Here is a 22617-nt window from a genome sequence, read left to right as displayed (position 1 = left end):
TGTTGACTTGGTAAATTAAAGCAGCCCTCCTCCCATTTTTTTATACTGGAGAGAGGGTATGCATGTGTATATATATATATATATATATATATATATATATATATATATATGAGCAGGAAAATACTGTAAAAATGTTGTCTATAAAGTGGCCTTTCTTTGAGACATAATTTTGATTTACAAATGACCCTTTATAGGGGCGCCTGGCTGGCTCAGTCAGTGGAGCCTGTGGCTCCTGATATTGGTGTCGTGAGTTTGAGCCCCATGTTGGGTGTGGAGATTACTTAAATAAACTTAAAAATAAATGATCCCTATAAACTTAAAAAAAATAAAAATGATCCCTCATATATGTGTTTTGGCCATTCAACACAATATTTATTGAACCCTAGTATATGCTCTAGATGTTGGTTTTATGAGGAATGTATTAGAGAAAGAAGACATAACCACCAGGCTTCTAAGCCTTACACTCTAGTTTAAAACCTAAAGTTACTATTTATATTTAGGTACTAAGTTATATACAGTATGGATTTTGTGGTAGAAGTGTATAAAGAAGAGAGAACAGTGTCATGGGTGATTCTGTAACTTTAATCTTAAAGGAAAGATTCAATTGGCCAAGAAATATCGAGCACAGGGGCGCCTGGGTGGCGCAGTCGGTTAAGCGTCCGACTTCAGCCAGGTCACGATCTCGCGGTCTGTGAGTTCGAGCCCCGCGTCGGGCTCTGGGCTGATGGCTCAGAGCCTGGAGCCTGTTTCTGATTCTGTGTCTCTCTCTCTCTCTGCCCCTCCCCCGTTCATGCTCTGTCTTTCTCTGTCCCAAAAATAAATAAACGTTGAAAAAAAATTAAAAAAAAAAAAAAGAAATATCGAGCACAGCATTTGGAAAATAATGGACAATGAATAAATATTAATTACCTCTCTTCTCTCTTTCCCTTTTTTCTTCCATACTTCACTCATCCTATTTTTCATTCAACAAAGATTTTCTTTTTTTTATTTATTTAAAAAAATATTTTTAATGTTTATTTATTTTGAGAGAGAGAGAGAGAGAGAGAGAGAAAGAGAGAGAAAGCAGGGGAGGGGCACAGAGAGAGGGAGACAAGAATCTGAAGCAGGCTCCAGGCTCTGAGCTGTCAGCACAGAGCCCGACAGGGGGCTCAAACTCATGAACTGCGAGATCATGACCTGAGCCGAAGTCAGATGCTTGACTGACTGAGCTACCCAGTGCCCCAACAAATGTTTTCTTAATGCCTATTTTGTGCCATTTCTGGTTTCCAATACCTATGCACTTTCCAGTATACTACATTGCACTTCAAAACCACATATAAATAAAAAGCTTTGCTAAAGTCTTGCTACCAACCTCTAAATTCTCAACCTAGTCATTAGAGCAATCTACTATGATAGTTCACTGTAAACCTTTGTTTAAAAAAAAAAAAGGAAGCTTTATGTGCTTTCTGGTCTACCATTTTTCCCCCATTCTTGTGTGCATATGTTCCTTCTTAAAAGCATGATATTGGTGATGTTATTGTTGTTTTATTTGATTGAGAGTATCAAGATAAAATGTGTTTTATTTTGGTTGAGCATTTAAATTTTACCATATGTCTTCAAAATAGTTTATTATTGTTGTTGTTCTTTTTTTAAAGTTTAATTCCAGTATAGTTGACATATAGTGTTATATTGGTTTAAGGTGAACAATACAGTGATTCAGTAATTTTATACATTACTCAGTGCTTATCATGATAAGTGTACTATTAATCCCCTTCACCTATTTCACCCGTCACCCCACCAACCTCCCCTCTGATGACCACCAATTTGTTCTCTGTAGTTAAGAGTTTGTTTCTTGGTTTGTCTCCTTTTTTCTTTGTTGGTTTGTTTTGTTTCTTAAATTCCACATATGAATGAAATCATATGATATTTGTCTTTCTTTGAATGACTTATTTCACTTAGCATTAAACCCTCTAGATCCATGTTATTGCATAAAAAGATTTCATTCTTTTTATGTCTGGATAGTATTCCATTGTGTGTGTATATATATATGCACACATCTTCTTTATCCATTCATCTATTAATGGGCACTTGGGCCAATTCCGTATCTTGGCTATTGTAAATAATACTGCAGTAAACATAGGGCTGCATATATCTTTTCAAATTAGTGCTTTTGTATTCTCTGGATAAATACCCAGTAGTGGAATTATGGGATCACAGGGTAGTTCTACTTTTAATTTTTTGAGAAAAATTCATACTGTTTTCCACAGTGTCTGTACCAGTTTGCATTCCCATCAAAGTATACAAGAGGTCCTTTTCCTCCACATTCTCATCAACACTTCTTTCTTGTGTTTTTATCATTATTTTGAACTTCTCTTTATTTCTTCACTTGCGGCTGAGACTGCTCAAAATGAACCAGCTTATCTCATATTGTTGCAAGGGCTGTGGATAGTTTCTAACAATCCTTGATTGTATGTCATTTCTTGAAGTTTAAAACCTTCATTCAATCTTTAAGCTTTTAACCTACTTACTTTTGTATATATTGTCCTTATTTTCCAACTATTTCTGCTACTTACTGAAATCTAGCTGTTTAAAACAAATTTTCTCTTCTTATTTTTTAGGTAGTCTTTCATGGAATGTTGTTTGCTTTCATTTATCTGGCTTTACAGAAGCGTCAAGTACTTTCTGAAGGAAAGGGTGAACCTCTTTTTTCAAACAAAATTTCAAATTTTCTATTGTTTATTTCAGTAGTTTCTTTCTTGGTAAGTTTCAAAGTGTAATCTTCTAGTTTTCCAAAATCCTAAATGGTACAGAATATTAACATTAAGAGATAGGGATTCAATCAATTATTTTTAATAAATCTTTACTTTTAAAATCCTTTTTCTCCATTTTCTTCTCATTGAACATAAATGCTAAGAGAATGTATATATGTATGTGTATATATGCATGTGTTAAATATGAAGAATAACTGAGGACTCAGTGAAATGGAAATTTGTAAAATTGTAATAAATTTGGGGAAAAATAAAATGTGAGGTGTTTGACAGGAAGAGTGATCATTGCCTCATGATCACTATTTCCAGAGGAGCACAGACCTGTACTCCTCTCTGTCTGCTTTCTTTTACTTAACAGTTGAGCATACCAAAATAAGTGATGACCGAACCTGTGGGCAGCTTTCACTAAGGCTTTTTCAATAACATAATGGAGCATAATGTTATTAACAAAACAAAACAAGAAGTGTGTAGATTATGAGGAAGCTGCTTCATTGAGTCATAAGTATTTTCAGGAACTGATCCATATATATTCTTTTTGTTTTAGACCTATTCCATCTGGGCTAGCAGTTGTAAAAACAAAGCAGAGTGCAATGAACTCCATCCATCTGTATCTGTGGTGCAGGTAATTATCCTGATTTAGGGAAAAAAATGTTTTTCTTAATTCTTGATAAGAACACAGTCTTTAGAAGCAGAGAGATTTGAGATCAAACTGTAAAATGTAGGTATATTATTTAATCATCCTAACCCCTACCTTCCTTTACTGTACAGAAACCTTAAAATTTCTTTTAAAGGGTTGTTACGTGAAATGTATGGAAATTGTCAATATTTGTCACTTAGTAGGCATTCAGAACTTGTTAACTCTCCTCATGTTTGCTTTGTCCTCATTTACTCATATTTCTTTATTAAATCATAATTATCAATGTGTTAAGTACCATGCTACATGTAAGAAGTTTAGTGTTAAGATATATACAGCTCCTGCCCTCATAGAATTTATGGTCTAGTAGAGATATGAACCAGTAAATATTCGTTCATTTAACATTTTGTATGCATTTAACAAATATAACTATGCACTAATATTATGCTGGGGGTATTATAGACATAGTTCCTATCCTCCCAGAGCCTCCATTCTTCTATTACAGATAGTAATCATATAATCACCACATAATTATAAAGAGTAGCATATGATGCTACAAGAGAATATAGTAAGGGGATATGACCTAGTTGGAGTTGTAGCAGGCATGGTCTGGGGTCAGAAATTATTTCCCTAAGAAAATTAAGTTGAGAATGGAGGGATAAAGGACAGCAAGAACTCAGGCCCTGTGATGGAAGGGAGCAAATTGACATTCAGGAAATTTACAGAAAGTTGTTCAGGCTAGAACTCAGCCAGCGTCTAGAGAAGTGTTTGGTAGCGACTGAGAGGTGGGCAGAGGCGAGGGGCAACTCAAAGCAGATTGACATTTTGCAGGGATACCTCCCGTTGCCAGTGATGATAGGACATTGTGATAGTGTGGTGATGGTTAAATACAGGAAGCTTTGGAAGCATGTGGGGTTTCTTCTCAAGCTATCTTGGTATATGAGCAGGGTTCTTAGAGAAAGTAGTGTCTAAACCATGACCTAATAAATGAGTAGTCCAGCAAAGAGGAACAGGGATCATTTCTAGAGGATCTTCTCTTAGGTCTTAAGTTCTCTTCAGTGCAAGGAACTATTTTATCCCTTTTAAGCCTCTATATAGTCAGTAGAATTGAGCATGTGACAGACTCTTAAAATGTAATTGATAATGAAATTTTAAACATTATGCTGTAGTCATGTGGCATTTTCACGACTTCTGTAGACAGTAATAGTGCTTACCAGTGATACCATATTTGATATCATTTCTGTTACTCATAATGTCATTTGATATCATTTCTGTTACTCATAATGGAAGGGAGGTGTTACCGTTCATGATGCACCAATACAGAACAATATAAGAAGAGCTAAGGGAAAGAGTAGATACACATACAATAACAGGCAAGCACTGCTAATCCTTATCGCCTTCCTTTCCGGTCACTACTCTCTACACACTTCTGTTTACTTAATACTTTTTCAGTGAGGGCCTCAGGCCCTCTGGTGCAGAGGAAAAGAATGGACAGGGAGCATAAATTGAAGCAAGTACTAATTTTATTAGCAGCTACCTCTTTTCAAGGGACCCAGTCCCCTACTGTAAAAACTGGATCATCCAGGGAGCCCCAAATTTTACATCCTTATCACACTTCACTCTTATTTTCAGATGCCAAAGGGTAACGTAGGTGTGAGGGTATAGGTGTAGATGTGTGTATATAGGACATTGTGGTTTTTAAAAATTATATATAAGAATGTGTACCTTTAGCATACTTATCTGAGGGAGCTTCTTAAGATTTTAACATGTACAAGATTCCTAGTTTTCTGTTAGAAAGTATTTTCCCAGCCTGACCTGCAGAAGGCTTATATATCAAATCCTTTTTTTTTTTAATTCAAGTATAATTAACAGTGTTATGTTAGTTTCAGGTGTATAATATAATTGTTCAATAATTCCATACTCTCAATCCTTCTATCTGTTTCACTCTTGTAGAGCAATCCTAGAATCCTGACCTTTTAGTTTTGCCCATCAATCTGGATAGAAATTTCCAGAAGGGCTTGTTATAGAACAGCATACAGGTGATTAACCATAAATAATGTATATTAAGTGCTTAGCACAGTACCCAACAAGTTATAAATGCTGAACAAATTTTAAGCATTATTATTATTTCTTTACAAAGCTAATAAGGATGGCTCCCTAGACCCCCGTTATCTTCTCCATGGCTATTATTTCTTTGATTTTCTATTCCCCTTATCACATTGTTTAGTAAGTGTATGACAAAACTCAGACTGGAATATGCTAAAGAAATAAGTACACATTCTTTCTAAAGTTAGAAAGAAAGAAAGTGATTTGCTTAGAACTATTCCTGGATTTTCTGAGAGCTCAGACTAGTGATTTGTAAGTATCTATGTCATTCTTCCTAGCATTTTACAGTTTACGCAGTACTTTATAATAATTCATTAAATGGTTTCATGTTCAAGGGTTTTGTGTAGGTCTCACCTTTATGATTTTTACCATTACATATACCAACTGTGCTATTAAACCTAATATGTTTCTTAAATGACTCACAGTGCATGCTATGATAAGTACCTCTTATGTGTTTTCTTATCAAATGCTCACATCAACCTTCCAAGTAAATCATATCCCTATTTATATGAATGAGGAAACAGACCTAAGGGAGTAAAGTACCTTGCCTTAAATCCCAAAACTAATACAAGGGAAAGGCCAGATTCAAACTTGAGTCCCTTTGATGCTATTGCCCGTGAAGATCACTCAACTTAATAGTACCTGAGTAGTTCACTTTGGTTCCTTTTTCCCAATGATTGAGGGACCCACAGATCTCCTATTTGCTCATCTTGTATGCATCCCAGAGGCTTCTCCTGAAAGCCTTTGACCAGTTGCCCAGAATGATCAACACTGAATATGGGATTTTTTTCTCTGAAGTGCAAATAGATCTTTCAATCTTTTTATGAGAGAAGTTTTAGGAGAGAAAATGTTTGTGAAAGTGAAAACTTTTTTACTTACAATTTCTTTGTTCTTTATAAGGAGAGTAGATTCTAAAGAGAGCTCTTTGCTTGATAAACTAGTTATTGAGTGTGACACTGAATTAGAAGTTTAGAAAATTCAAGATTATTCCACTTAGTACAGAAGGGTGGGGGAGAGAGGTGACGGCCAGGTGCCCAAAAGCTGGAGATTGTTTTTGGAGAGAAGAGATCAAAAGGAGAAAATACATTACATGTGAATGCAGTTCAAGGCATCATTTGCCTGGCCATACAGAGCAAACATGAGGACATCTTAAAAGTCCTGCCATTTCTCATCTTTACATGGCTGTTAGCGGAAGGAGGCTTTTGAAGAGAGCAAAAGGAAGGCATATGGCTGCCGGTCAGGCAGATACTTTATGGAAGAAGCCAAATTGTATCATGAAATTTTATGAATTTTGCTACACAACATAGGATATCATTTCTTTCTACACAAAGGGACTCATGTGGGTTTACAATTTTTCAAATACACATAAAATTGTTCAGCCATGCACTACCTACATTCTGCACTGGCATGCAGTATACATACAGAGCACATGTTGAGAAACCTAACATGGACAGACTCTAGAACAAAAATGACTTGCCAAAACTTTATTGAAAAAAAACATTGTGTATGTATCAAATAGTCCAAGAACATAGATAATAAAATTCTCACTTGACGGGAAGCAAACACTTTTAGTAAACAGATTATTTATTTTGCCTTTGTGGTTTTTCCGTAGATTTTAGCCTTCATCCTAATAAGGAATATCCCTGGATATGCCCGTTCAGTTTATAGTTCATTTTTTGCTTGGTTTGGAAAAATTTCATTAGAGGTTGGTACATTAATATTTTGTTCTATCTTCTATAGCCAAGTGTTACATGCAGGTGTGTGTGTGTGTGGCTGTGTGTGTGTGAATCCAACAGACATTTTTAAAAAATCAAAGCTATGTTATTTATGGCATTATAGAAACAAAATTCAGAACTTTCAACAGCAGTAGAATAGTATGTTTTTAAAGCTGTATTTAAATGACTGGACATAGATGATTTTCAAATATTCTTTATATTGTTTTAAGCTTTTAAACACAACTAAGATGCTGAGATCAGGAGAGAAAAAAATTAAATAGATATAAATGAAATTTGTAAATAGATATGAATGAAGACAAGCTGAGGGGATTTTGATTTGTTCTTCATCTCTATAATTAAATATTACTAGAATTTAGTTTATCAATACTTATCCTAATAAAATTCAGGAAATTTTGTGATTCGAAATTTGGGGAAATTTTTAAAACTCATTACATTTTGTGTGCAGTACCTAATATGAATTATTTAAAACCTTAAAGTATGTTTTAAAATACATTCTGCCTATTCTGAGCTCTATTATTCAAAGTAGAACATTTTACTTTCTTAAATGTTTATTTATTTATTTGAGAGAGAGAGAGAGAGAGAGAGAGAGAGCGGGAGGGAGGGAGCAGGGTGAGAGGCAGAGATAGAGGGAGACAGAGAATCCCAAGCAGGCTGCACGCTGTCAGCCCAGAGCCCAACATGGGGCTTAAACTCATGAACCATGAGATCATGACCAGAGCTGAAATCAAGAGTGGAATGTTTAACTGACTGAATTACCCAAGCGCTCCCAAGATAGAACATTTTAAAACAGTGGAATTCATATTGTAATCATAGAAGATACATTTTAGAGTATAAGATTTATTAAGTTGTTTTTAAAATAGGGAAAATAAATTTTTGAGTTCTTGAATAAATGTTCTATTATTTTTTTGTCTCATAAGTGAGACTGAATAGAATTTAGAATTATTAATTGAGAATGACTTACCAAGTCATTCAGTAGATAAAAAGAATATTTTGCCAACCCCTTAATACTTGGAGTATGAGAGTTTGTATAAATTTTAATTGAATGAAGTTATAATTTGGTATTTCTAGTAAAAATAAATTTTAGGGCACCTGGGTGGCTCAGTTGGTTAAGTGTCTGACTTTGGCTTAGGTCATGATGTCATGGTGGGTGAATTCAAGCCCCACGTCGGGCTCGATGCTGTCAGCACAGAGCCCTCTTCAGATCCTCTGTCCCCCTCTTTTTCTGCTTGCACAAGTGCGTGTGCACACACACTTTCTCAAAAATAAATAAACATTAAAAAAATATATAGAAATGTTATGGTCTCTTATTTGGGAGGTAGTTTAAGCATTTTTCTACTCTTTGATATTTTGAACCAATTTGATGAGAGAACATTTGTGATCACAATCAAAGTTGTAGTGGTGTCATCTAATATGTATACTCACATCAAAGTTGAAATATACTATGGAATCATGAAAATACAGTTGAAAACATTTGTCTGGCCATTCAAAGCACACTTGAAGACATCTTAAAATCCATGCCATTTCCTGTTCATGTATCCACATACAGAAATATGGTTCACAAATATAATTAAATATGCAGTATGCACATATATATATACTTATGTGCATAGACACACACGTAGTGATTCTTTATTTGGTGTCTAAATACCAGAGTTCAGATATCATTCTGTCAGCTGTCTTCTATGTCATGCAGAAAAAATGTTTTTTAAAGTTCTAAGGGTCCTGTTTCATTTCTTGGGGACTTTGAAGTAGTACTTGAGCAAGTAGGAGTTCTGGAGAGTAGACCACAGTAGACTTTTCAGGACCAAGAGTGAAACAGAATTAAATGGTTTGGAAAAAGCCTGCTAATGTAATGATGCTACCAAATGTTTAAGTTAGGCAAAACTGTGAGATAGTCCTGGACCGTCTGTACATATCTAACTTTAGATACTTTCCTTCCAGCTGTTTATTTGCCAGTATCACATCTGGCTGGCAGCGGACACAAGAGGCATCTTGGTTCTCATACCCGGAAACCCTATGCTCAACATCATTGTCAGCACTTTCATATTTGTTTGTGTGGCACATGAAATTTCTCAGATCACTAATGATCTTGCACAGATTATTATTCCTAAAGATAACTCATCTCTGTTGAAAAGGTTGGCATGTATAGCTGCATTTTTTTGTGGACTCCTCATCTTATCGTCGATTCAAGATAAATCCAGACATTAGGTACCTAAGATCCTAAAAAACAAACTCTTCAGACTGATTTTGTGTCTGCCTAGAGGAGAAAAGTATCTATCTGGAGATATAAATGTATATGTAAATTAATTTGTGTGGCAAGAGGACAGCTCAGTGGCGTCTGTTGAACATGTGTGGTTGTATATATATTGGAAATGTACATCTCCAATGTGAAATACTGAAAAAAAAAAATTGAAGCAGATTGCATTGTATAGGATTGCATGTGAAAAGTCTTTTCTACTGGATCTATGTTGCCATTTATAAATGATTTTAAGTTAACATGAAGGCAGGGAAATAATTACCTTTCCAGTAAATACATATAGATAATTTAATTAGCTTAGTGACACCACTGAGTGTTTTGATATTTACTAAATTTGTGGTAATAAGATTGTCTACACCTGTATTTATCATGCAACTTCCTACTTCACCGAAACTTTCTTACTCAAGAATGACTGCAGTATTGTTTTCTTATCATATGTGCAATGACGTGGAATGATAAACAGTATGCCTTTAATTTATATATGTTCATGTTCTGATGTTATCTGTTTCCTGACATGATTTTTCTTCCTAACTGTGTTTTTCAGGTATACCTAAATCTTTGTACACTTTGTCTCACAGAGTTGTTCTAGGCTCCATGACAGGGTTTTGTCACTGTTGATGCTGTTGCTTCTTTTTATAAAAAGGCCAAATTTTCTTTCCAATCCAGACATTCACATGTTTTCTTTCCTGAAGCTGTACCAGTGTAAAACCAGTACCCTGTGGATCCATTTAATGTTTTCCTTCAACTAATTAATTTCTGTCTATTTCCAATGTTTGGAAAGCTCTTTATAATCATTTTGGTATTTCTTATTACTCCCCCCTATTTTTAAAATATTTATCAATCTAACTTGTGCAGTGTAGTAAAAACTCAAGTTGTTATGAGTGAGATGTATTAACCATGAATAGAATTTTAAGTAAACCGGTGACTTCGGGCAATATATGTTTTTCATTTTGTTTTGTTACAGGCTAACTGTTAGAGGTATAAATTTATTTATCTGTTGTACAGATTTGATTATAACTTTTAATGTTTGAAAGATTGCACTTGTTTGTTCTTACTGTGTGTGGGATAAAATATATTTTCTGTTCATGGTATATGAAAATATGGAGTAATTTAAACAGTAAATAAACGTTCTGTGGATGCTTATTTTTGTATCAGCAAAGTATCAATTAAACTGTATGTGTCCTTTTTTTTTTTTTAAATCTGGATCCATTAATGATTGGTTCAAATTTCTAATTCATTTATTTTATTCAGCTTAAGTTTATTTTCCCAAACTCTTAGTGTATCGGGAGAGGTCACTGTGACAGTTGAATAAGGAAAGATTTAGTTTTCAGAGTCACAGAGGATAATCTGCTTTTCTACCCAGGAAGTTTAAGCATTATGCTTTATTAGTAGCCTTATTTGAAGATTTTAAAAATTTAATTATTATTTCTTCAGCACTGGATTTATGTGCTAGTGGTATCTTCCCATTAATTGTGGAATAATTCTCAGACAAAAATGTGTGTTCTTTCTTCTTCTCTCTTCTTCTGCCCTTACTTAATCTTTTGACATTTCCCAGATAGACAATTGTAATGATTCATTGCTCTGCCTCCTAGACTGCAGCCTTATAAGTAGAGAATAGTATAGTTATAAATCAAAAACTTCCAAGCACCGTGATCACATTATTCTTGCTGGTGTGGCTTGCCAATGAGTAGAGTGCATTTTAATTTAGCTTGTAAGTTTTATCACCTGAAAAAGATTCTTCCCGATGAAACAATTGAAAAAGAAAGATGACCAGTATTTCTGTTTTTTGGAAGCACTTATGTCTTCCAATCATGATACCCAATGAATATGTTTTCCTTCCTATTTGAACTCAAGTATAGAGTTTAACTAGCAAGCTATTTCTTCATCACATGCTCTCCTTTCATATGTCCCACTCTTTTATTTTATTTATAGTTATATATCATAACTAAAATATAGTACATTTGTAATTAAAGCGTATTCTATTTACATTAAATTTTCTTAATGAGTCTTTATGGGTAAGAGGTTATTGTGGTAAAAATTGCCATAAGGGCAGCATCTATGAATGGTATATGTTTTAATACTGTTTCTGCATTGATTCAGATTCTGACTATCATAGCTCTGTCATCCCATTCTTCAGAAAAAGATGTTTAACAGAATATTTCAACACACTAAAATTGAGATAAAACCATGGAGGTTCTCTAAACTCAGATTGTCTGTAATATAAATCACACTGAGAAATCTACCATCTGGGCCCAAAAGATACTTGGTTGACTCAAATCTACTGCAATCCTTCCCCATTTCCTTTGCCAAACCTTCCCATTTTTATGGATAGCCAAAAAAGCATTAAATTCAGAGCCTTGACCAAAAACCATTCACTGTACCTATCAGCTAGATAGATCCAATTGTTTCCTTTAGGTACTGATATGAAATAACATTTATACCCTACCATTCCATTCTAAGATAAATAGCCAGTTAAAATTTTTAAGGTGAGTGAATTTTTCCCCCACAAATGCTGCATTATTTCAAATGTTATCACAGGAAGCTTGTAAGCTTTGTAAAGTTAATTTTAATAATAACCATATCTGTCACTGTTTATATTTAATTTTTCTTACTAGATTATAAACATTAAGGCTAAATAAATATAAGACTAAGGGCATAACCTTCATGTGATAGATCCTCAATAAAAGCCAGTTCTTCAGAGAATGCAAGTTTTAGGACAATGCCTCGTTCCCTTAAATTGTCTCTTTGCTTTATATGTGGACTTATAACAAAGAGCCAAGTTGGAATTTTTATGCTGCACTGTATTAAAATACTAATATGCTATCATATGGTTCAACCTAACAGCTTCCCTTTTGTAAAAATAAAGTAACTTGGGTAGTTATCTGCAGAACTGATCCTGACAACTACTTCAAAAATTCCAAATGCTAAGTTTGGTTTTATTTAGGGTGATTTTGAGGATTGGTGAAGACAAGATAAATTTGAAAATCTCCATTAAGTCTATATTTGTCTCTTAATGAAACTCCTCTTAATTTCTTGTATAAATTAGAAGTATTTTCTATTTTTTTTTAAAGTTAGATCCATAGGGGCTTCTGGGTGGCTCAGCCAGTTAAGCATCTGACTTCGGCTCAGGTCACAATCTCATGGTTCATGAGTTTGAGCCCCTCATGGGGCTTAATGCTGTCAGCACAGAGCCTGCTTCAGATCCTCTGTCCCCTTCTGTCCCTGCCCCTCTACTGCTCGTGCACTCTCTCTCTCTCTCTCAAAAATAAGCATTAAAAAAAAAGTTTAAAAAAAATTAAAGATCAATAAGGTAATATAAGCAAGAGACTTTTCCAAAAGTAGAGGTGATATTATGAGCTAATGGTTTAATTAGAAATGATTTGTTTAACTTATTTCTTATTTACAAAATACTTTTAAAATACCATTTCAGAGCATAAAAATGGGACAGATCAATATTTTAAAAGGAAATTTGTGGTTACCTAGAGGTATTTCTGTCTTGCATAGGGTGAAATCCTCATGCTTAAAAGTAATTATTACAATATTTTAAAATTCAGCTAACTTTATTAGCTTTTACTTTTCATTTAGAAAGCATCTAAGACAATTTTCTGATAGTCACTAAAAAGAAAACTATTAACAAGATTTTATTTTTTAATTCTACAGCTACCGCAGATGGATTATTTCTTATAATCTCCATTGCCGAAATAACAAAGCTGGAATTTAGCTTGATGGTAAAAGTTCTCCATGTTTATCATCCCATCTCTTCTTAATATGAATTCCAGCCAGGCTAGTCTTACTGTTCCCCAAATATCATACTATTCTTTTGTTCTCTTTTCATCTACCTAAATCCAACTTATTTTAAGAATTCTAAGAATTAAGAATTGACGAATTTAAATTCCACCATCTCTGTGAAAACAATACTTTCTTTATCTTATTTTTTTAAACTGTTCTAGCACTAATCACCTACTCCCATTATTTTGTCATTTCTTCAGTAAGGTTGCAACTCCAGGGTCAAGGTGGTATAGTAAGGTGCCATACACAAAGTAGATTAAAAAGTCTTGACCATCAGCTGAAGGATTCTGGCTTTATTTCTCCCAACTTAAAAACAAACTCCTCTTAATCTCTTGTGTTCCCAAAGCTACTGCCGTGTTTATTTCTACCAGCCCAAACTGCTCTTGTCAAGATCAACAAGAACCTATCCATATTGCTAAATCCAATGATCAATTTTCAGTCTTCACCCTACTTGACCTATATAGGCAGTATTTGACACAGGTGATTTACTACCTCCCTTTTCAACCATCTTCACTATGCTTCCAGGACACCATCGTTTCCTGTTTTCTCCTCTCCTCACGAGCCATTCCTCCAAGCTTGTTCCCTGAGTCCTCTCTTCACACCCTCAGCCTCTAAACTGCAGTTCCCCAAAGCTCAGACCTCAGACATCCATACTCACGTCTTAAGTGATTATCACCTAGTCACATGACTTTATTATCTATATTCTGATGACTAGCAAATTTATAACTTCAGATATGTTCAACTGCCTGTTCAACATCTCCGTTTGAATATCTAAAACACATATCAAACTTAGCAAGTCTAAAACAAAGCTAAGCTTCCCCACTACTGGCCACAAACAAAAACACCACCATCTTTCTCTTCTCAGTAAATGGTGACTACATGCTTCAACTTGCCCAAATAAAAAATTTTGACTCCTTTTTTCTTACACCTTAACATCTTATATTTTAGTAAATCTTGTCAAAATGTATCTGTCATTCAGTAATTCAATCACCTTCATCACCTCCAATGGGATCACCCTGCTTCAAAACCCACCAGCACTTTCCTGGAATATTATAATGACTTCACTTTTTCCCCATACTCATGACATACTTATGCCTTTTACTTAACTATTTTTTAATTTTCCACTTCTCCCCATTAGCACATGACTTTTCTGAGGACGGGTTGTTCTAGTTTATTTACTGTGGTATTGTCAACTCTTAGAACAATGCCTCTCTCAATTATTTGCTGGATTAATTAATGAGTGAGTGCTGCAAAAAATGGTGTCAAGTACTAATCCCATTCGAGGCAGGTAGGCTGCCCCACAAATGATAAGGCAGCTGGGAAAAAACTTTTCCTTAGTGATTTGGACAAGAGGCTGAGATATACTCTATTTGGCTATTAGAATGTCGATTTGCATAATGTTATAAAAATGCAACTCACTCATGCAGGCAGGCAAATAGTGACCGTATCTGCAGAGCTGAGCACCAGCCATACCACGTAGACCATAAGTCTTTTACTCACTGTGGGTCTTCCCATTCATTTTCTTGCTTTATGCTGGGGCCAGGTGTCAATTGCCATTTGCCATTGCACTTACACTACTATCTGTCTTGTAGTAGAGAATTATTTCTTTGGACTCATCTCTATTGGAAGTAGGGAAATGAAAAGATAAACCAAGAAAGCCATGTATTTTCAAAAGAAAGAGAGATTGTGCTTTTTGTGGAAGTCAAAAATATTCCTCTCTGTTTAATAGGCAAAATGTAACTATGTCACAGAATGCAACATAAAAAACCATTATGAAATAAACTATACCAAAAACCACTGCCAGTACACAGAAACGTATATGTGAGTGCCAGTATGAATAAAATCAGATTAATGAATTAATTTATTTCAACAGGACTTGATTGTAAATGAAAAATGTAAAAATAATAATGCTGTGAAATTCAGATGTATATGAAGTGAAAAAACTGCATCAAAACATTTAACAGATGGTAAGTTTTAAAAGCATGTCCACTGAATGTAGCAGAAATTACATGCCAAAAGAAATAAGCAGAAATTACATGCCAAAAAGAAATATGCTTTTGAAAGTAGAAGGCTAACTGGGAGAACTCTTATCTTCCTCAGTATATTGAGATGTAGTTGCGAACTTATAGAAAAATTTTTGAAGTTAATTTGTGATATTTTCTATTGAAGTTAAGAGCCCAGGTATCAACAGTACCACCTACTTAGTTATATTTGTTTGTGCTTTCAGAGAAAATCTAAGGTTACCAAGTGACTCAGAAACATACCTATGTCAGGTTCATTATTGATAAATTGTATTGAAAAAAAATCTTAAAGTTCAATATCGGCTAATATTAACATTAGTAAAGGTTATAATTAATAAGTATGATAACAATGCTATTGTCATGACTCATGGACTTACAAAATGCAAGTGAAATTGGTGTTATTTCAAAAGGACACAGAACTTAGGCCCACTCATTTCATTCCCTGGGAATGACTTTATGGTAAAATCTTAAAAGAGAATACATTTGGGACTCAGTCATTTCACAAACTGGATGTGTTCCATGGCTTAGACAAGTTAATGTTTTGCTTAGTAAATTGAGTGTACCACATGGGAGTCGGCTGTTTTACAGGAGATTGGGTAGCATTGTACCTAGAAAGTTTGGAACTATTGAAAGGAATTTAATTCTTCACCTCATTCAAGGGAAAATGACTCTGTTAGCTTAACTACAAAGACTAGACTAAAGATCGATGATCTTGATTGGCAGTTCAACCCATCTCATCAGCTCATCTTCTCTGCAAAGACTTTTAAGGCTGACTGTGTAAATATACAACTTAATCTGTTCATTCTTAAGATAATTGTGATTTGGGGAAACTTATTTGGCAAGGTGTATTCTGGGTCATTTTCTTGTTAAAAATTGTTTCCAGAGAAAAAAGCAGTGACAACTACATTCTCGAAATTATGAGGTTGAAGACTGAATTCTAGAAATTCTTCTCTGGTTTTAAATCTTACAAAAATTTAATAATATTTGTTTTACCTTTTCAATATTAATAGAGTGAAAATGAGGAGACACAAGTCGAAGTTATACGACTGCCATTTAATATGGTACCAGAACCTGCATATGACAAAATTGGAAAACCTGAATTATACATATACATTAGGAATAATTGCCTTAAGATATAAAAATTATTATGCAGACATTTTGTCCATGTTCAAAAGTAACAATTATGATGCATTTGGGAGACTATAAAACTGAATGAAATCACATACCCCTTGTCTTTAAAAGATTCAAAGGTAAAATTGTACTGAGTAACACAGTGAAAAATCTGACATCATACATCTTAATAAAAAGATAGTATCAAGATTCTTATCCCAAGAAAGAAAAATGTCCTGGTTGAATTTATTTTCTCTGGGGGTGCCTGGATGGCTCAGGTGGTTAAGCATCTGACTTAAGCTCAGGTCATGATCTCATGGTTCGTGGGTTCCAGTCCCACATCAGGCTCTGTGCTATCAGTACAGAACCTGCTTTGGATCCTCTGTCCCCACCCACTCTCTGCCCCTCTCTTGCACTCTTCCTCTCTCTCAAAAATAAATATTTTTTTAAAATCTTTAAAAATTTTTTTAAAATATATTTTCCCTTTATTTTTTATTTTCAAATTTAAAACATCAACAATATTTTTTTTAATTTAAATTTTATTTTTAACGTTTATTTATTTTTGAGAGACAGAGACAGAGCATGAGCTGGGGAGGGGCAGAGAGAGAGACAGACAGACAGAATGTGAAGCAGACTCTAGGCTCTGGGCTATTAGCACAGAGCCCGACATGGGGCTCAAACCCACGAACTGTGAGATCATGACCTGAGCCAAAGTCAGACGCTTAACTGACTTAGCCACCCAAATATCTCCAATATTTTAAATATCTTCAATATCTCCAATATTTTAAATGTTTGCTATATTTAAAGGCTTATCCTACAGTAAAAATAAAGCTTGATTCTGTATCTGGCAGGGTTTTTTGGTTTTTTTTGTTTGTTTGTTTTTTGTAATTCTTCACCCTCTTTATAGCTTCTAGTCTCAGTAAGTACTTGATTTTTGACTATAGTTTTTCATAACTAAGCCAGTTGTGGTTTTTTGTTTTGGTTTGTTTTATTTGACAAGTCATTGGGTCAAAGCTCTGCTAGTAAAAGGAATAGATTCTCTTCTCTGAGACTACGTGAGATTGGTTTCAGAAGATAACTAATATTTGGAGAGGCAAGATGTGCTTTTCCAAGGTAATTTGGGAGAAAAACAGTGACAGCCATCCCTGGCATTGAAAGAGAAAACTAGAACTAAGAACCCATCTTTTCTTTTCCTTGCCTCCTTCCATCTCATCCTCACCTCAGGACACTATCACTGGGAGGGAAAAAGTGATGGAAAAACATTTAGTTGAAGTCTGAGGGGCCCAGCATTTTTAAAACATACACATGCACAAGGGACATGGAGCTGGAGCCCCTTCTCAGAGACTACAAAATTTAAAATGGAAACTGTAAAGAAGTAATACATGGGCAAGAATAAGAAAAAAATTTAAATAGACTAATGAAAAGGGTAGGACTCAAACAATTGGGTATTTAGACATATTATTAAGTTACAGTCACATCGGTGTGGAATAGTAGATGCAAGAATATATAGATTAATGACAGAATAGCAAGCACAGAAACATTTTAATCCAGGACATACTAGAATAATGTTACAGTTTGATTTTTACTTTACGAGAGAAAGGTACAAATATTCTTTAGATAGTCCCAAGAATTGCTTAACAATGGGGATGGGGACAGTAGACTCCCATTCTTACTCTCTATACCAAAAGACACTTAAGATGAGTAATGGGTTTAAAGACATAAAAGAAGTAGAAAATGTCAGTGAATATCTCAAGATGAGAAAAGATCCATTAAGAATAAAGCGAAAGGGAAAACCAGAATGGCTACATCCCATTACATAAAAATTTAAAACCAATATACCAGAAGTCATAAATAGAAAAAATACAAGCTGGAAAATTGTTGAACATGAACATTTGAGAAAAAAGTAATATCCTGAGTATATATAGGACTCTTAAAGTTTAGAAAAAACAAGATATTTTCCAAACTTCAGTTGGTTCCTGATTAATTCTATACAGAAGGTCACTTCATTCAGCTACCTTGATGAACATTACTCAAATAATTTAACTTGGAAGAACATCAGGAAATCACAGCACTCAAAGCTAGGCTTTCTATGGATGCTTTTTTTAGACTTGGGAGGTGGGGATTAATGGCCACTATGTTAAGTTATGCCTTCTTTTCACATTTTCCAGACTCATATTAATTAAGACCAGGTTATACTGAGCAGAAATTTGAAACCTAATGGCCCATCTGTCTGTGTGATAGTGCATATTCCAAGTTTTCCCCCCTAAAGAGAGTCTTAGCTAAGCTGTATAGTATTCCATCAGAAAATAGTTATTATTAGACTCTTAAATTTCCCCCCAAAATGTTGCTCCTACATTAGCTCAATATCCAATTGAGCCTGCTTTTTTTCCTAGATCCCTAGATTTCCTACCTGAACTTCAGGTTAGGTTATCTGGGATTGAACTCCCAGCTACTTAATGTCTGTCAGCTATGCATTTGACTGAAGCACAGTATTTATTCATTTACTTATTTATTTGTTTATTTTTAAGTTTATTTTGACAGAGACAGAGACAAAGCAAGTGGGGGAGTGGCAGAGAGAGAGAGAAAGAGAGAGAATCCCAAGCAGGCTCCATGCTGCCAGCGCAGAGCACAACACAGGGCTCGTACGCATGAAACCACAAGATCATGACGTGAGCTGAAACCAAGAGTCAGACGCTTGACTGACTGAATCACCCAGGCACCCCTGAAACACACTATTTATAAAGAAACATTAAGAATTTGTTCTTTAGGGGCACCTGGGTGGCTTAGTCGGTTAAGCATCTACCTTTGGCTCAGGCCATGATCGCATGATTTGTGAGTTTGAGCCCCGAGTCGGGGTCTGTGCTGACAGCTCAGAGCCTGGAGCCTGCTTCAGATTCTGTGTCTCCCTCTCTCTCTCTCCCCTGCTCGTGCTCTGTCTCTCAAAAAATGAATAAACGTCCAAAAAAATTTATTTTTAAGATTTGCTCTTTATCACTTCCTCGGATCCTTTAAAATGTACCCCCAGAGTGAAGTCAGGCAAGCACGTAGCAAAGACCACCTGTGCAATATTTTCCTTATATCTCCCTAGAATCTCTCTCCAGTTTGAAGCCAGTGGTCAGCATTGCAGGACACTCTACAAAACAGTTATATGAAATTCATCATTGTGTCAACTGTAAGAATGTTGTTGATTATGTTACACAATGGCCTCTTTATGTGGACTCTTAAGAGTTATTTCATTCTGGCCTTAGAATTGGAATATTTGTGCTTCTGCTGAACAGTTCATCTGCTACTATCTTATGGACACTGTGAATTGACTTTGTACATGTGCTGATAAAAAACAAGAGCTAAATTTTTGCTCCATCCCAGACAACAGAGCACTTTGGTCTTCGTTATTTTTATTAGCCTCCTTCCCCTTCTTGGCCCCTTTTTCCTTCTCATCTACTTCAAACGATGTTCTCTGACTATATTTTGCCCTGCCCAGTAAGCCTTCTTATATCCTTTTTGGAACAAGGCAGTGTGATGGTCATAAGTGTTTCTTCAGACCATAGCAGTCTGTTGAGCAATAGGGGCACCCAGAGCAGCTCATAAAATATCCTGATAGCAAACTTCCACAGTCCTCTGCCCCTCTTCAGAAAAACAGGGCTGGGAGTCTCCTCCTGTTCTTTCCACATCGTTTCTTCCTGCTCCGCCAATGCTGTTTCCTCATTTTTTTTTTTTTTTAAAGATTACCAAACAATCAGGGGTGCCTAGGTGGCTCATTTGGTTAAGCGTCTGACTCTTGATTTCAGCTCAGGTCATGATCTCATGGTTCATGAGTTTGAGCCCCACGTCGGGCTCTGTGCCGACAGTGCAGAGCCTGCTTGGGATTCTCTCTCTCTCTCTGCCTCTCCCCCATTCACACTGTGTGCCTGTGTGTGTAAAAAAAAAAAAAAAAAAAAAAAGATTACCAACAATTCTAGTGGTATCAGTGCTGGTTCCTTCCCTAACTGACAATTTTGTTTCCTTTTCAGAGGATACTGCTCTGAGGACCAGATGCCAGGCCAAAGACTCAAGCTGTTGGTACACATTTGCTCTAGGCACAGGGCAGTGACCACATCTGTGGACACTTGCTTCTTACCACCCACCATCATGATCCTGCTCTGAGACCATCTAGGCCCAGTGAGTGGCTTTATAAATTAGACCTTGAATCAGAGGCTCTTTCCTCATTAGAATGTGGTCTCAAAGGCTCCCTTTTACCTGTAATCCGGAGGATGTTGGATGATTCAAGAAAATTGCTGTTTCTTGTGACTTTAGTTTTCCTGGTCCTTTGTAAAAATTTGAGACACTGTAACATATGATGATGCTGGGAAGGAGAATAAAGGTAACCCCACCCTATACAGAGAGGGCTTGGGAGAAATAGCAGGGTTATCTTTCTTTCCCCAATCTGTGATCTATGACAAAGTGAGCAGTGACCCTTAGCACAAAGGTGGATGGAAAGAAGGAGCATGGAACTCAGAGGCATTGTTAGGTAGACTGCTGGATAGGAGGTTATCCTGAAACTAATGTAACATTGTATATCGACTACACTCAAACAAATAAGTGCAAAACAGCATATATTGTATGCTATATTTGTTTTTAAGCAAGAAAAACAATAAAACAACAAACATATCTAATGTTGTGGGGAAAAAAAGGAAATTATATTTCCTCCTCCTCTTTATCCCCTTTTCTACATTTCCTAAAAGCAGGCATTGTTACAGAGGCCTCTTCCATGCAAAGGTCGGATCAGGTCTCTCTGAGGAGATAATATTTCAGCTCTGGGACCTAATCGTACACAGCTAAGGAATTCTTTAAGGGAAGGTAATTGTTTGGGTGGGCTAATAGGAGAATCGGGTCATAATTAGTTATTTTCAGTTTTCGGTTTTGTTCTAAATAAAATGTCTATTTATTTCTTTTCTCTATATGTAACTTAAAGGCTTATCTTTTTCTTGGTAACTTCAGGCATTCTTTGTAAAATAAAGATAATAACCACTTGTCTAATGTTGCAAATACTCCCCCCCCCCCCCCGTTGCCATTTGTCTTCTATTTTGACTGAAGATTTTTTTTTTTTTACTTAAAAATGCTTGAGTTCAAAATTTATGAGTCATTTTGATGACTCTCTTTCCCTCACACCATGATGCATTTGGGACACCTGTGAAAGGGAGAGAAAAGGGTGGAAATTTGGGTAAGAGGAGCTTCCGTGTGCATGAAACTCTGAGAAAGTCTCAGCCAGGCTGTGAGATGCCCCAGAGAAAAGATTATCCAGTCAGAGGAGTCCTGCATCAGAGAGGGACAGCCTGGGTAATTGGCCGCTGCCCTGCTTCTTGTTGGCTGGGTGTAGCGAGGAATATCCAGACCTCGAGCTGAACAGTGAGGCAGATGCCATAGCGTGGTATCCACAGACTGCCTGTTACGTTCTTCACATCAGGTTCTCTGCACGGGAGATGTGAACAGGGCATGCGCACAACCGTCACAGCCTGCCCTGCTGTGGTGCACAAATCCACGTCCACACTTTTGTCCTACATGCTTTCCATGGGCTGCTTTTTCTGAAGGTAAATTTTATTTTCATTTCTTTATATTGAAAAACAATATATTTTTTTAAGTTTATTTTGAGAGAGAGAGACAGAGAGAGAGAGACCGAGAGACCACAAGTTGGGGAGGCCCAGAGAGAGAAGGAGAGGGATAGAATCCCAACCAGGTTCCACGCTGTCAGTGCAGAGCCCGATGCGGGGCTCAAACTCAGGAACCGTGAGATCATGACCTGAGCCAAAATCAAGAGTCGGACGCTTAACCAAATGAGCCACTCAGGTGCCCCTCTAAAGGTAAATTTTAAAAAGAGAGGTCAATAAGACAGGCTACAGTCCCTGTGTGCGCAGTTAGCCTCCGGGACACAACTGATGGTCCTATCTCTGTCCTCCACCATCAATTCTAAACTCCCTTTGCCCTTAGCTGTGCAACTTTTGCTGGCTTACCTAGAGTTGTGGTTGATCCACACACTCCTTCTGGACGGGTCACTGAGCTCTTGGTAATCATACTCATTAGGCAGAGGTTGATGCACTCATTCATTTACAGTCCCAGGAGGACAACGGAGTAGTGACCACAACCCAAGTGGATTACCTCAGTTCCACACATATTCTTTCCATCTTTCATTGTGTAAGAGCAGCCCTTCCTTCCTTCTAGTGCTGGTCAGGAGCATTTACTG

The 22617-nt window shown here is 36.0% G+C and overlaps 1 protein-coding gene across 12 annotated transcripts in view; it reads left to right on the top strand.

The window, feature by feature from the left end:
• The window catches only part of CASD1 (CAS1 domain sialic acid O acetyltransferase 1), a 76946-nt gene that overhangs the window by 42353 nt on the left and 11976 nt on the right, over positions 1-22617 (top strand). For 2 of the 12 annotated variants that reach the window (XR_015247078.1, XR_015247077.1), the window contains exons 15-21: positions 2598-2738; positions 3292-3369; positions 7100-7192; positions 13141-13208; positions 15143-15236; positions 20411-20558; positions 21844-21967. Coding sequence is in view for 6 of the 12 variants with exons in the window: in XM_086696062.1 (XP_086552188.1) it covers positions 2598-2738; positions 3292-3369; positions 7100-7192; positions 9165-9431 (579 nt within the window). In the remaining 6 variants the exon portion in view is untranslated. Of the gene's footprint in view, positions 1-2597; positions 2739-3291; positions 3370-7099; positions 7193-9164; positions 10624-13140; positions 15067-15142; positions 15237-20410; positions 21412-21843; positions 21968-22617 lie in introns of those variants that run through there. The other 10 variants (XR_015247081.1, XR_015247076.1, XR_015247083.1 and 7 more) reach the window with 10 other exon arrangements.

This window comes from Puma concolor, chromosome A2 (genome assembly GCF_028749965.1).
Source record: "Puma concolor isolate L17-30 chromosome A2, mPumCon1.1.hap2, whole genome shotgun sequence".
In the NCBI taxonomy this organism is placed as follows: Eukaryota; Metazoa; Chordata; class Mammalia; order Carnivora; family Felidae; genus Puma; species Puma concolor.
The sequence above is the reverse complement of the archived record's forward strand: the minus strand, read 5'-3'. Positions and strand labels throughout refer to the sequence as shown.